The 15685-nt window shown below is 32.3% G+C and overlaps 1 protein-coding gene across 2 annotated transcripts in view; it reads right to left on the minus strand.

Moving 5' to 3' along the window:
* Positions 1–4573: 4573 nt before the first annotated feature.
* COG6 (component of oligomeric golgi complex 6) overlaps positions 4574–15685 on the minus strand; it is a 91671-nt gene continuing 80559 nt past the window's right edge. Inside the window, exon 19 of one of the 2 annotated variants that reach the window (XM_081128418.1) lies at positions 4574–5671. In XM_081128418.1, coding sequence (XP_080984544.1) covers positions 5524–5671 — 148 coding nt within the window. In that variant the 3' untranslated portion in view covers positions 4574–5523. The remainder of the gene's footprint in view (positions 5672–15685) is intronic. The other variant, XM_081128420.1, reaches the window with a different exon arrangement.

Here is a 15685-nt window from a genome sequence, read left to right on the forward strand (position 1 = left end):
TAATACTCAGTGAATAAGTAATTTTCTCCTTTGTAAGATTCAGAATAAAGGCAGGGTACTTTGATATGCTGTTTTTATTTTTGTTTGTAACAACAGTTTTTTGATTTTGCTTACTTTGCTTGCTTACATCTTACTAATATAGGGTTTTTTTGTGTGTTTTTTCTTTATTGTTGAGACCATTACAGATGCCCCTCTTTTAACCCCACTGATCCCCTCCACCCCACATCTATCCCATCCCCAGGCCCTCCCCATACCAATGTCCCCATCCCCTAAAGACTCCACCAAAAACTACTAGATTTAATAAATGAATTTGGCACTGTAGCAGGATACAAAATTAACACCCATAAATCCATGGCATTTTTATACACCAATAGTGAGTTCACAGAAAGGGAAACTAAAAAAGCAATTACATTTAACATTGCAACAAAAAACTAAGATATTTAGTAATAGACCTAACCAAGGAAGTAAAAAACCTGTACCCGGAAAACTACAGGATGTTGCAAAAAGAGATAGAATATATAAACAACTGGAAGAATATACCGTGTTTACGGATTGGTAGAATTAAGCAAGGAGCTGTGGGATGCACTTCAGAGCAAAAGCGGGGGATGGGAGTCTGGGTGGAGATTAATCAAAGAGCTTAGATGCATATATGCATGACCCATGGACACAGACAATAGTGTGGAGATCAGTGGGGGCAAAGAGGAGGACATCTGTAATACTTTCAACAATAAATATAAATTTTAAAAAAAGATATCTATAAAAATATAGAATAGGAAAGTTGGTTCTTTGAAAATATTTTTTAAATTAGCTAACCTTTTCTAGACTGACCAATAAAAAACAGAGAAGACTCAAATTACTAAAATCTGTTATGAAAGAAGGGACATTACTACTGGCCTTATGGAACTAAATATGATAACAGAACTCTATATAATTATATGTCAGCAATTAGATGATACAGTTGAAATGGACAAATACTTATAAAAATTCAAATTTAGAGAAATAGAGACTCTAAATTATAGCTAGTAGATTGAATCAGAATCTACACTTTGAGCAACCACAAAAAGCTCAGGACCAGATGGCCCCACTGGTGAATTCTACAAAATGATTAAAGAATTAATAATATTAATCCTATCAAATCTTCCAATATTAAGTCTTTCAGTTCCCAACAATATAATGTCTTTCCACTTATTCATTCACCTTTAATTTCTTACAATAGTGTTTTGTAGTTTTTAGTGGAATGGTATTTCATTTCCTTGGTTCAATCTAAGTATTTTATTCTTTGTGGTGCAACTGTAAATGCAATTGTTTTGTTAATAAACCCATATATCTATTGTCAGTTTATTTTTCACAAGGCTGCCAAGACCATTAATGGGGGGGAAAATAGTCATTTTAGCAAATGGTGCTGAAACAACTGGAAAGGCACATGCAAAAGATTCAAGTTTGACCCATATCACATACCACATATAAAAATTAGAATGGACCAAAGATTTAAATGTAAGTTTTTATAAAAACTATAAAACAGAAGGAAATGTAGATGTAAATCTTTTTGGTCTTATATTAAGCAATCAATTTTCATCTTTTATACAATATGGGTTTAAAAATAAACATATAAGTAAAAAGCAGAATCACATAATGTTAAAAGCTTGGCAGCAAGTCAGTTTTCATATTTAGTTAAATACGCTGCTCAAAATATACATAGGCCTACATATGGTTATTTGGAGGCTACAATTGTATAAAACATGACTAGCTTGAAAATGCATATTTATATCTCCTCAGACAGAATGTGCTTTTGGAGATAGATAATTATGTATTTCTACAATTGATTCTTATTCAAGCTTTTGAAGTTCTCATTAAGTACTTGAGCACCCTTATAACCATTATTTTGAACTCTATTTCTGCTAAATTGCCTGCCTCCATTTCACTTAGTTCTTTTTCTGGCCTTTTCTCCTTTTGTTTTTTTGGGTGTTCTTTCTTTGTCTCCCCACTTTATTGTGCCAGTTGTCCAGTGGTACCAGGTCAAGGCTGCAGGCCATGAACAGGGCCTCGTTTCTAGTAGTCCCAGAGCACCAGGTCAGTCAGCCAGGTCCTGATCACAGGCAAGTGTGTCTGGGAGGCATTGGGTCATGATGACAGGGCCAGGTGCACTACCATCAAGGCAGGCAGGCTGGTTGTGCTGTCAAGGAGTCAAGAAGGCAGGCATGCAGGGAAGCTTGGGGGGGGGGGGGTCTTGTCATGGAGGTATGGCAGGCCGTGGGTGCCCATCAAGGAGGTGGGCCAGGAAGGCAGGCCTTTTACATATATTTTTAAACACCGTCCTATAGGCAATACTTAATGGTAAGCAAACCCAATAACTCAAATAAAATTATTCTCAACATGGCTGAGTAGGGAGTATTCCTAGAAACATCGTCTTACATGTGTATTTAGACACTTGTCTGTATGCATGACATAATGATCAGCACATACAGTCTCAAAAATAACACTCTTCCCAATAGGCTGTGCAAGAATATTTTTGAAACATCTTTTTCACATGTGTTCAAGCATCTGTATTCAAGCACATATCTACATGTGTTACAGAAAGGTTAGGACATCCACTTACTGAAATGTTATTTTTCTATTCTACATTTTCTCTATGTCTGTTATAATTTTATTTCCTTCTTGCTTTGTTTTGCTCTTCTCTTTCAATTTTTTACAGTGTAAGATGTTAACATTTCTTTTTCTTTAATGTGGGCTATAAACTTCCCTCTGAGCACTGTTTTTGCTGCATAATGTAAGAATCGGTATGCTGTTTCACCCCAACTTTCCTTCATCTCAGTTTTCTCTAATTTCCTCTGTGATTTCTTCTTTAACTCACTGGCTATTTAAGAGTGTTTTACTTTATTTCCACATATTTATGCATTCTCAAATTTTCTTTTTTTTATTGATCTCTCATTTCATCTTTGTGGTTGGAGAATATAATTGGTATACTTTTAATCTTTTTAAATTTATTGAGAATTGGATTGTAGGCTAATATGATCTATCTTTGAGAATAAAACACATGCACTTGAGAGGAATATGTACTCTGCTATTGTTGGGTGGAGTGTTCTGTAGACATCTATTAATTCTAGCTAGTTTATAGTGTTACCCAAGCGTTCCATTTCTTTGCTATTCTTTGTTTTGTTTATTCTAGTTACTAATATCCATTCACTTCAGTCCCAAGGACTCCCTTTAACATTCACAAAAAGTCTAATCATTTTTATCTGGGAATGCCTTAATTTCACTTATAATTTCACAGGCAGTTTTGCTGGATACAGAATTCTAAGTTAACGGTTGTTTTTCCAACACTTTGAATGTATCATCCAATGTCTCCTGGCCTCTATGGTTTCTAATGGTAAATCAGGTGTTAATCTTATTGAGATCATACATGATGGTTACCTCTCTTGCTGTTTTTCAAGATTCCCTCTTAGTCTTTGGCTTTTGATGTGTATCAGTGTGTATCTCTTTGAGTTTATCCTATTTGCAGTTTGGTGAACTTTTTGAATATATACATTCATGTTTTTTAATGATATTTGGAAAGGTTCCTCTTCATATTTCTTCAAATATTCTTTGGCCCCTTTCTTCCTCTCTTTTCCTTTGGAGGCTCCCATTGTGTGTATATTGTTGATAATATCCCACAGGTTCTAGGGGATCTGTTCATTTTCTTTCCCTACTTTTTATTCTGTTCCACAAACTCGGTAATTGCAATGATCTACCTTCAAGTTTGCTGATTCTTTTTCTGGCCTTCAAGAAACTGCTGCTGCGCTCCTATAGCGAATTTTTGAAATTTTCAACTTGAACCTTCACTTGTTCAAGTTAAGGCCCAGAGAAAGAAACAGGAAAGTTCAACCAGTTTTTTGCCTTTTCTCTTTGAAGAAAAGGCTAGCATGCATTAATTAAGGTTATACTTATGCCACATCAGCACAGTTCAAAATCCAAACTATGAAGTATATGGCAAATAAAAGTGTTATACTAATGGATTAACACTTATAATCTCTTACTTTGACTTAGCTTTTAAGATCATATTGATAACCAATGGAAAATTGATGTGGAGAATGTGGTATCTACATTTGACCCTATACTGTACTTTCTTTTCTGTTAGTACATTTTCTAAAAGAATTTTAATAAAATGTATAAAAATACTGCAATGATCACTGCTCTAGAAATAGTTTATTTTATTTGAGAAAACTGGATAAAAGGTCAAATATATTTTTTTCTTAGATAACAGAGGAATTCACTGATAAGGTAGTAATCTTTTTTCTCAGTAAAAATAAATTATATAAAATTAAAGCTCTTGATTTACATCATACTTTATTTTCTATCTTTTATATATCACACAGTCATTGAAGGAAAAAGACTAAAAATACAGACTTATAACAAAAGAGATGATATATAATCTTGTTCCATAAATAATTATAAATTTCGAGAGATGAAGAGGTTATGTCCTTTAAATACTAATTGTTATATATTTTTATATAACAAATTTTTATATAAGTATTAATTTCATTTTACTATTTTTCAAAATATCTTAACCTAGTCAACGTTTTCTTATCCTTGTTTTCTAATTTATAATATGACTTATTTTTGTTGATTTACCAAAAATTAAGATATTTTGCTAATAAGTTATTTTCAAAATCTTACCAACAAAGCAAGGTCACATGAAACACACTGAAATTTATTTCTCAAAAAACCACAGTGACTTTGAATATTACTTATAGGTCAAGTTCTAAAGTGAGAACCCAAATCGTTTTTGGTAAGAGGCAACCATGGAGATAGACATCAATTACTGTCAATTAGCAACTGCTACTCTGGCATTTTTCTTCCATTATTAGAGTAGATCATTATTTCTTTGGTTTGAACACTGGACAAAATTTGTACTTGGTTGAATTTAGAGTTCACATTGTATAACAAGTACCTATCTTTAAATATTAGACTTAAACACAACACAGGATACCTACACAGAATTCAGCCCACGGCATACACAGAGTGGAATCCACCCTGTTTAAATTATTTCTCTTTCTCTTTACCCCTTTTTGCTGAGTGTATATTTCTGCTCCTCAGTTTAAGTGCACCTACTCACATAAATAATCTTTAAGTACAGAGACATTTGTTAGATCATATCCTCATACTAAACTGAGTTTAATTTTTTATGTATAGTTCATTTAAAACTAATCTTGTAAAAAAAATCCCTCAAACCTCTCATACTAATTTTTTTTCCATATAATTATATTCCAGAATAGAGGGCAAACTGCAGAGCTGGAGAGGTGGCTAGCAGAGAACAGGACATCTCTACATAGAGAGTAGATATAGAGCAACACTAATTCAGGTCAACAAATGTTACTTATTTCCACATTATTGCAACCAAAGAAAGCAATTACTGGGACTTACAATCTTATGATACAAAGAAAACTGTAACCATCAAATTTAAAAGTAAAGATTAACAGACTAAAAAACAAGAAAACCTTCAGTGTTTTAGATGTGCAAGATTTTGCTAACATTCAAATAATATAATCAGGAGAGAAGTGTCTGCACTTGCTGCGGCGACCGGTGTAGAATGCTCTCTGGATCTTTGTATTCATTGACTGGATTCATCACAGCGGCATACACTTCACCATAGGCTCTGCAGACTAATTCTGTAGACTGTTTTATGATCTGTTCTCTATTGGTAAACAAAATGTGAAAACATAATTTAAAAATACTAAGAACTGTAAGAAAACTTCATATTTGAAACAATGCATTCCATTTTCGTAATTATTACATCAATATTAAAAAGTCATTGTACCACTACACAAGTTACTTATACAATTTATTTAAAAAATTGTATTTATTATTTCTTTGTTAAATTTTCCAGATTAGTATGAAGATTTCAGGAAGGCAGGGACTGTGTTTTGTTCACTGCTATATCTTTAGGGATGAAACAGTGCCTGATATATAATGGATTACTAAACAAGAAACAGAAACTGTGACCCACCATCAATGTATTGATTTTGCAAACAACTGATAACACTAAAGAGGCTTATAATTATTCAAATTTATTAACACTTCAAATCTCAGAATAACTTACAATATATTGCTTTTTCACTTATACAAACAGATCTTATTTTATTGTTTTATTTCATTGCACTTCACAGATGTTGCATTTTTTTAAAAATGAAGGCAAAACCGACTCACTTTATTGCGATTCTCTTATCATTGCAGTGGTCTATAACTGAACCTGCAATATGTCCAAGGTACCTGTAGCTCCTACACTAATAACCACATCTCCTAGAGTTCACATCTGTTTAAATTACCAGGCTAAAATAATCTGACACTTGCCTATAACAAATCACAGCATTTTCACAAATATGCATTTCTACACAAGCACATAAAATAATAGAAATAGCTTTAAACAAACTAAAGCAAATTTTTTGGAATTTATCTTCATTGTTGAAAATATTACAGACGTCCCCCTTTTCCCCCCATTGATCCTCTCTATCAGGCATCTGCCCAACCCTCCCCCCCCGCCTTCTCCACACTATTGTCTATGTCCATGGGTTATGCAAATATGCATATAAGTTCTTTGATTTCTCCCCCCACTCCTACTCCCCCACCCCCAGTCCTGCCTTCTGAGATTAGTCAGTCTGTTCCATGCTTCTATGTCTCTATCAGTTTGTTCATCAGTTTATTTTGTTCATCAGATTCCCCAAATGAGTGAGATCATGTGGTACTTGTCTTTCTCAGACTGGCTTATCACTTAGCATAATCCTTTCCAGGTCCATCCATGCTGTCCCAAAGGGTAAGAGACCCTTCTTTTTTACAGCTGCATAGTATTCCATGGGGTAAATGTACCACAGCTTTTTTATCCACTCATCTACTGATGGGCATTTGGGCTGTTTCCAGATCTTAGCTATTATAAATTGCACTTCTATGAACATAGGGGTACATAAACTCTTTCTGATTGGTGGTTCAAGTTTCTAAAGCAACTGTTTTTAAAAATGTATCTGGCCAGAAAAAAATACTATTGTGTTTATTAAATCAGTATCTACTCTCTCCAAGTTTTCATGACATTTACTTATCATCCCCAGCTACTTCTATTTATGTATCATTCTACTCAGTGATGAAAAGACTAACACTTTTTTTTCCTCATTTTTGTAACTAAATTAATTATGTGTCTTTAGAGCTTTACTCCTAAACCTACTTTTCTTGCTATGTTTCTTATTTCTGTCAATGGCAGAACCATGTTCCATCATGTCAGTTTGGACTCTAATGAATTCTCACCTGGAGTATGCAAAAAACTCCTATCTGGTTTTTCCCCTTCTAATATTATCAACATTAAATTTATCATAAGCACTTCTGTTAATCTTTCTAAAGCATACTTTTTATCATTGCTCACTTTACCCAGCAACTTCCTTCAAGGAGCTTTAACAGCTTATTCTGGTTTCAGAGAAGTCAAAATGCCTTACCCTATCATTCAAAATCCTTTAAAATACCTTCTATATCACTACTGTAATTCCACAGTTCAATGCAGTTCCTGAATGTCCCCTCTGCCTTGTTCTTGCTGACCTCAATTCCTTTGCTCATGTTCTTTCATTTGCCTGGAATGCCTACCTCTCAACCACCTTTAAATGGCTTTAATTCGCAGTAAAAACGTACTCTCTACAAAGTCTTCCCTGATCCCGTTAGAAATAATTACTCCATTTTTGGAATGTCCACAAACAAAAGAATACATTTGTAAGACTCTTGGTGAGTTGAGGCAAATTAACGTTTCCCCAAAAGCTTCCAAAATGAGTAGGAAAAATGAAAATATCCTGAGTAAAATCTCTGAGCAGAGTGGAGTAATGCTACTGGTTATACTACCCTTTTGTTGGAAGGGAAGATGGTAGAAACCGGTTTGGACACCTACTTCACCAGAAGAAATAGTTTTTGATCTATAGATTGGTGATCATTCATCTAATTAATTAAGCTTAACAATGAGTGAACCAAGAAGATGCAAAATATTTTTTCCCCGAAATGAAGTACCTGAAAAACACTATAACCTGGTATTTTTTAAATGTGTGAAATATAGGATATATTTGATACTCATTTTGCAGCAAGTCAAGTAAGATATTTTAGATACAGCATTTAGTTCTTTACTTAAAGCAATTAAGACAAATCTTAGGGGATATGTACAGTATTTATTACTTATACTTCATACTCTAAAATCTATCCTCAATCTAAACACAGTGTATATTTAAACATATATATAAAAACAAAAAAATAAGGTTATTCCTTCTCATAAGTTTAAAATCAGAACAAGGTACAATAATGAATATCATATATAATTTTTAAAACTGGTAAATGAAGAATTATTGAATATTTTGAAGTAATAAATTTTAAGTTTTACCTTCAAGTCCAAATGATGAAAAATTTTAAATTTACTTATAATTCAGGGCACATATCTATTTATAAATTCAACTAGATTACAAATGTCTAAAACGCATAATGCAGCTAAAAAAATCATTATAAATCTGCAATGGAGAAAAACCAGAACAAAGCAATATTACTAAGGCACAAATAATTAAATAAAATCAAGCCAATAAAATTAAGTAAGAATATAATTTTAAATGTTGGTGTTTGATGGTACAGGGCCTCTTCATTCTGCTCCTCAGTTTAAGAAGTTACCAAGATAGGGAAGGGATTAAAAAATGAACATGGACTGTGCTGAAGATGATGATACCAAAGCTCATGGAAAAAAAGATCTTTCACATGGTGGGAAGAAAAAAGAGGAGTAAGAATTGTTCCACCTGGGCTGTTAGCTACTAAAGCCAATAGGATAGAATGTAATGGAAAGGCAGTTTCTCCAAAAAAAAATCTGAGTCAAATCCAAACTGTGCAGACCAAGAACTGTAACTGATAGTGATTCCCTATCTCTGGACAAATGTAAAAGCTTATTTATCACTACTAAATCTAAGCACAGGTGCATGCACTCATGCTCATTAATTTTTTCTAATGGTATAAACGGATATTGGAGGACATTACTGTCAGAAGACCTTCTAGCTGAAGCTCTGCCACTTACTGCAGCCTTGAACAAGTAATTTAACCTTTCCAGGACTAATTTCACCATTGTAAACCAAAATATTAAACTCAATAATCTTTACAAGGTACTTTCAGCTTTTAAATTATACCATTCCATTGAGAGTTAAAAGCATTTTATTAACTGATTTCTAAAAAAACTCTATGTACCTATTTATACACATACATAGGTATATACATACACATATACATACACACACACAAATTATATTGGGGAAATGGGTTCCCTAAATAATGATTTATAAACATACCTATTATTTGTATATGAATGGGTGGTATTTCTGAAGTACTAAAAGTTTTATTTTCTTGCCATTTTACTATCCCATTTTTATTTATAGTGATATTTTGTAAATTCATTCTTTATTTTAAAAGGTGTTTGTATCTGTATATCTATTTGTCTGCCTGCCTGTCTCCTTGGCCTGGTGAACATGAGTTCACCCTCCATGTGTCCCTCCAGCCTTTCTACATGGTGTCTTACCGAACCTCTGATCCTGCAGATGCCCCATCTCTCAATTTCACGGACTCCTGTGTAGCAACTTAATAGAGGACTGAGGTTGACTTGGGTGACTATTCTGTTTGTCGCCAGATTATAAACTCTTTGCAGTTATGTCTGCCTGCCTACCTGCTTGCCTGGTGTCTTGGCCCAAATTATTCTCTAATATCATATATGAAATACAAAGTCTAAAGTAATGAAAAATCATTATAGTGACAAATAATCAATGTGCAAAATGCAAAAGTTTCAAGTATTCTATAACTAAAAACAAAATGACCAACAAATTATTTCATGCTTCTGAACACTTGTAATGTCCTTATCCACTGATCACCTCATGAACAAGAAGAAAAAAGCAGTATTTTCTTTTCAGTCATGTATGCTGAGCACTCATTCTAGCATGGGCATCCACCTCAGATTTTTAAAAATTGATTTCAGAGACAGGAAGGGAGAGGCAGAGAGAGATAAAACATCAATGATGAGTCATTGATTGGCTGCCTCCTGCACTCGCCCTACTGGGGAACAAGCCTGAAGCCAGGGCATTTGCCCTGACCAGGAATTGAACCTCGACTGCCTAGATCATAGGTCGATGCTCAACCACTGAGCCACACCGGCCGGGCTCCACCTCAGATTTTTAATTACATACTGTATTTTGTTCAAGCCCAGAAGCTGATGAAGGGAGAATACTTTTAGAATTGTCTCTGTAGGTTAAAATTCTAAAAATAAGTCTTGTTTTTCTGATATGAAAAAAGGTCAGGTGAAAAGGAAAATCTTTTATATGAATGTAAGATCACTAACTTTCTTTACTACCATGAAATTCTCATAGTTAATAACTTAAGTGGTACCCTACTGGCTTTTGGACAGTTTCATAATCCTCTCAGTGCAAATATAACTTTCAAACAATTAAAAATATGAATCATACAAATAAAGAATGTAAAAAATTTAATAACTTGTGCCCAGCTGGTGTGGCTCAGTAGCTGAGCGTCTACCCAGGAACCAAGAGGTCACTGGTTCGATTCCCAGTCAGGAGACAGCTGATGGATGTTTTTCTCTCACTGATGTTTCTATCTTTCTATTCCTCTCTTTTTTTCTCTCTCTAAAAATCAATAAAAACATATATTTTTTTTAAATTAATAACTTGTTAATGAGGAAACTATTAAGATGATAAAGCTGGTTCACAGAACATTTTGAAGATGGTAAAGCAGTTCACAGGTCATTTACAGGCATTTGAAAAGGAAGGTTAGAACAAAATTAAGTAGATACAAAATGGGTTAATGTCCCAAGGAGCAAGAAAAACCATAAGACATGAAAAATCATGAGACCTTTAATCAATAGTAAACAGAGAAACAATGTACATTTCCCTAAGTCATTAAATAATTCCAATGACAAAGATATGCTATTCTTCTAGAACCTATTCACCTTATTTCTAAGTTTTGGGAATTCTTTCTTACATTTAGAAGGTAGTTTGCTATACCAGTGTATCACATATCAAAGATAATAATCATATAGTTAATTTGCTTCTCAAGAAAAGGAAAAAAAATGGAGAAGATGAGCTAATTATACAATTTGACAGAAGGGTAATATTTTTCAGTTACTTATGCATCAGAATACCATACATTAAGAAATTTTATTTGTCTAGTTATGTCACAATGCCATAAAAATCTAGTATTTATAAATTTCAGAATACTAATAAAAATTAACATATACCTAGATGGAGATATCATTCTCATTTAAAAATATGTTCACTGAAATTAAGTACACTTTAAATAATTATTTAAAAGCACTGAGCTGTGATAAGAAATGAACTGCTTACTTCCAGAATCAGTGAGCTTGTCAATAATCATTACTTTAGGATTTTGGTTGCCATAACAACATGAAACAACTTTCATTATTACCATAAACTCAGCATTTCTAAAAATAGCATATTTTAACATTTAGGTTCTATGATCACTAAAATTGAGCTTTATTATAGCACCATAGTTAAGAGTACAACCAATTATGCCATAGGAGAAAAGAAGGCGTAAATAGTTTAAGCATGAAAAACTAAGGAAAAAAAGATAATATACTTATGAATAATCGGCTGGTTAAAGAATTAACATTTTCATTTCTCTTCACCACAATGTAAACATCAAGGATGTTACAATGGGTCAAGTCAATGTTTCATCTTGGATGAGCTCTTTTACTCACAGTAAAACTGAAGCATATTTTACATGAGATCAAGGCAACATATTTTACATAAGTCTTGTCTATCACATATGCCTAACATTTTTGAACTTCCCTTTAAAAATAATAAAATATCATCTCAACATAGAAAGAGTTAATAAAAATATAGTATAGGCTAGTGTTAAAGATAATAGGTTCTGGGATCAGAAATACTGGATTCAAATCTTGACTGTTTGACCTTGGTTCAATTATTTAACCTTTCTAAGCAATGTCCTCTTCCATAAAATGGAGATCCTAATTTATAGACTCATTGGGAGAATTAGGTGAAGTAATCCATTAAGGATCACTCTGGTTGAGGTGTTCAGATTACATTGCAGAGATCCGTGTGGTGCTGGTAGTGAGAGCAATGCTGAAAACAGGATAGTTTGAAGGCTAATGTTGATAATCAAGGTACAGATGATACTACCTTGGACCAGAATGATAACTGTGGAGATAGTCAAAGAGGACCTGAATGTCCTTTCACATACTTCTTTCTGGTTAAATATTTAATGAAATGATTCCTTGGGAATTTTGATTGGAGTTATGTTGAATTTACAAATTACTATATTACATAACCAGTTAGAGAAGAATACCTGTACCCATGTTGAAATACTGAAAATCTACAGCAAACATCACATTTAATGATGAAACATCAGAAATACTTTCATTAAAGTTCAAAATAAGATATGCACACTCACTATTACATCAACTATTTACTTTGGCACTCCTAGCCAATATAATGAGTTTATTCATAAATATTGAAAAGAATTAATAATATTCATTAATATTAGATGTCTGTACCAAAAACAAAACAAGGCAAACAACTGAAAAAATCTAGAACTAAAACAAAGTTTAGTTATTTGGACAGATTCAAAATTAACATACAAAATTTAGAAATAGCAATATATGATGAGAACATATAATAGAAAATAAAAAATCTTATCATAATAGCCACAGAATGGTTTCCTAGGAATAAACACAATAATATAGACTGAAAATTATATGAAGAAATTTTATTGAAAATTATAAAAGGAAATTCTGAAATAAACAGACATATCTTGTTTGTAGATGGGAACATCCACTAGTGGCTTTCTTATTTCTTTTCTGTTCATTCTTACATTAGCTTGGTGAATGTTTTATATGTACTTGAAAGGAATGTTATTTTCTATAGTTGTGGGTGGTATTCTATCTCATTCTATAGGGATGAACTGATTGGTGGCACTGTTCAGTTCTTTTGCACTATCCTAGTTTTCTGTCTACCTTTTTTCTATCCATTACTGACAAAAGATTGTTAATCTATCTATAAACTATCAATGTATCTATTTCTTCTCAATTCTGTAAGCTTATACTGCATGTTTTTGAAACTCTGCTATTAAATGCACATATTTACTATTATATCTTCTCAATGAATTGACCCTATTATTAATGTGAAATGCCCCTCTTTATTTTTCATATTATTATCTGTCTGCAGTCTAAGTTTTCTGATATTAATAGAGCTATTTTAGCTTTATTATGATTAATATTGCATGGTATATCTTTTACCATCCTTTTACTTTTAAACAACCTGTGTCTTTATATTCATAGTGGATTTTTTAATAGATAGCAGACAGATGGGCCTTGTTTTTCATCCACTCTAACTAGCTCTGACTTTTAATTGTAGTTTACATAGTTACTTACAAGGCTGTCATCTGTCTCACCTGTTCTTCTTCCCTTCTTTGGATAAATGCTTTTTAACATTCTATTTTATCTATCAGCATTTTAGATAATTTTTGTTTGTTTCTTTTAGTGCTTTACTACCTTAAAACACTTTGCAAATAACATTTTAGATATTTTCTGAATGTAAAAGGAATAGTTAAATAATACTAACCAATGACTAATTATTAGTTGCACTGTTATTATTTATATAAACTATACACATATCTTGAATTTTATAGGTCATTATAATTGGTAAGAATTTATAACAGGAGATTAGGTACATATTATAAAACCAAAATACTAATTTAAAAGTTTATATTTTAAAATAATGTACTACAAAATCTATGTTCATTTGACTTTTTTAATAACAAAATTCACATTCGCATTATTACTATTAAACAATGGGACAATAAAAGTAAACATAAAGTTAAAATATATCTTCAGTAAAAGAAGACAAACATTTGATTTGAAATATAATTTAAGTTTTAAAAATCTGAGTTCGCAGATTAAAAATTCAGGTAGAACCATATAAAGTGCTTAATACCCCTGTTAGCTAAAAATTATTTTAAATTCTTATAAATATTAAGGAAGAAAAAATTCTATTAAGAGGTATTCCTTGGAAGAAGATAGTTCATGCAAATAGAAACAAAAAAGGCTGGATAGTAATAGGTAGGTAAACAGACTTTAAAATAAAGTCTGTAACGAGACAAATAAAGGCATTTAATAATGACAAAGGGATTAATCCAACAAAAGGATATAACTCATGAAAATATCTATACACCCAACAGAGAAGAAAATAAACATATAAAGCAGAAATAAAGGGAGAGATCAACAATAATAGGTGACATTAATCCAATCATAGTAGGAGACTTGAACACCCACCCCATTGACATCAATAAATAGATCAGACAGAAAATCAAAAAGGAAACAGTGGCCTTAGATGACACATTAGAACAGATGGCCTTAACTGATATTTTAAAACATTTCTCCCCAACAAAGCAGAGTATATATTCTTTTCAAGAGCACATGGTATATTTTCCAGGAGAAACCACATATTAGGCCACAAATCAAGTCTCAATAAATTTAAAAAGACTGAAATCATATCAAGCATCTTTTCTGATCATAATGGTATCAAAGTGAAAATCAATTAGGAAAAAAACTCTGCAAATCAAACAAACATGTGCAGACTAAATAACATGCTACTTAAAAATAAATGGGTTAACAAGATCATGGAAGGAATCAAAAGGTACCTTGAGACAAATAAAAATAAAAACACAATGACCCAGAATCTATGAAACATAGCCAAAGCAGTTCTAAGAGAAGGATTCATAGCAAGAAGGCTTTCTTTCAAGAAACAAGAAAAATCTCAAATAAAAAATCTAACCTTACACCTAAAGGAACTAGGAAAAAAGGACAAAGAAAGCCTAGAGTGAGCAGAAGGAAGAAAATAATAGAGATCACAGTGGAAATAAACAAAATAGAAACAACAACAAAAAAAGAAAAAAATCATAAAACCAAGATCTCATTCTTTGAAAAGATAAACAAAATTGATAAACCTTTAGCTAGACTCATCAAGAAAAAAAGAGACAAAATAAATAAATCATAAATGAAAGAGAAGTGACAAATGGCACCACAGAAATACAAAGGATTAGATGGAAATACTATGAACAATTATATGCCAACAAATTGGACAACCCAGAGAAAAATGGAGAAATTCTTAGAAACAGACGAATTTTCAACATTGTGTCTGGAAGAAAGCAAAAATCCGAACAAATCAATTACTACTAAAAAAATGAAATCACTAATGAAAAAAACTCCCAACAAATAAAAGTTCTGGAATGAATGGCATCACAGGTTAATTTTACCATACATTCAAAGAACTATTACCTATCATTCTCAAACTATTACAAAAAATTCAAGAAGAGAGAAGGCTCCCAAGCTCATATTATGAGGCTAGCAGCATTACTCTGATTCCAAAACCAGATAAAGACATTATAAAACAAAAGAAAATTACAGGCCAATATCCCCGATGAAAATAGATGCAAAAATTCTCAAAAAAATGTTAGCAAACTGAATTCTGCAATACATTAAAAAGATCACATACCATAATTAAGTGGAATTTATTCCTGGGATGCAAGAATGGTTCAATATCAACAAATCAATTAACACAATACACCACATATATAAAATAAAAGATAAAAATCACGTGGCTCATATCAACAGATGAGGAAAAGC

The sequence above is a fragment of the Miniopterus schreibersii genome, assembly GCF_964146895.1.
Source record: "Miniopterus schreibersii genome assembly, chromosome: 2".
Lineage (NCBI taxonomy): Eukaryota > Metazoa > Chordata > Mammalia > Chiroptera > Miniopteridae > Miniopterus > Miniopterus schreibersii.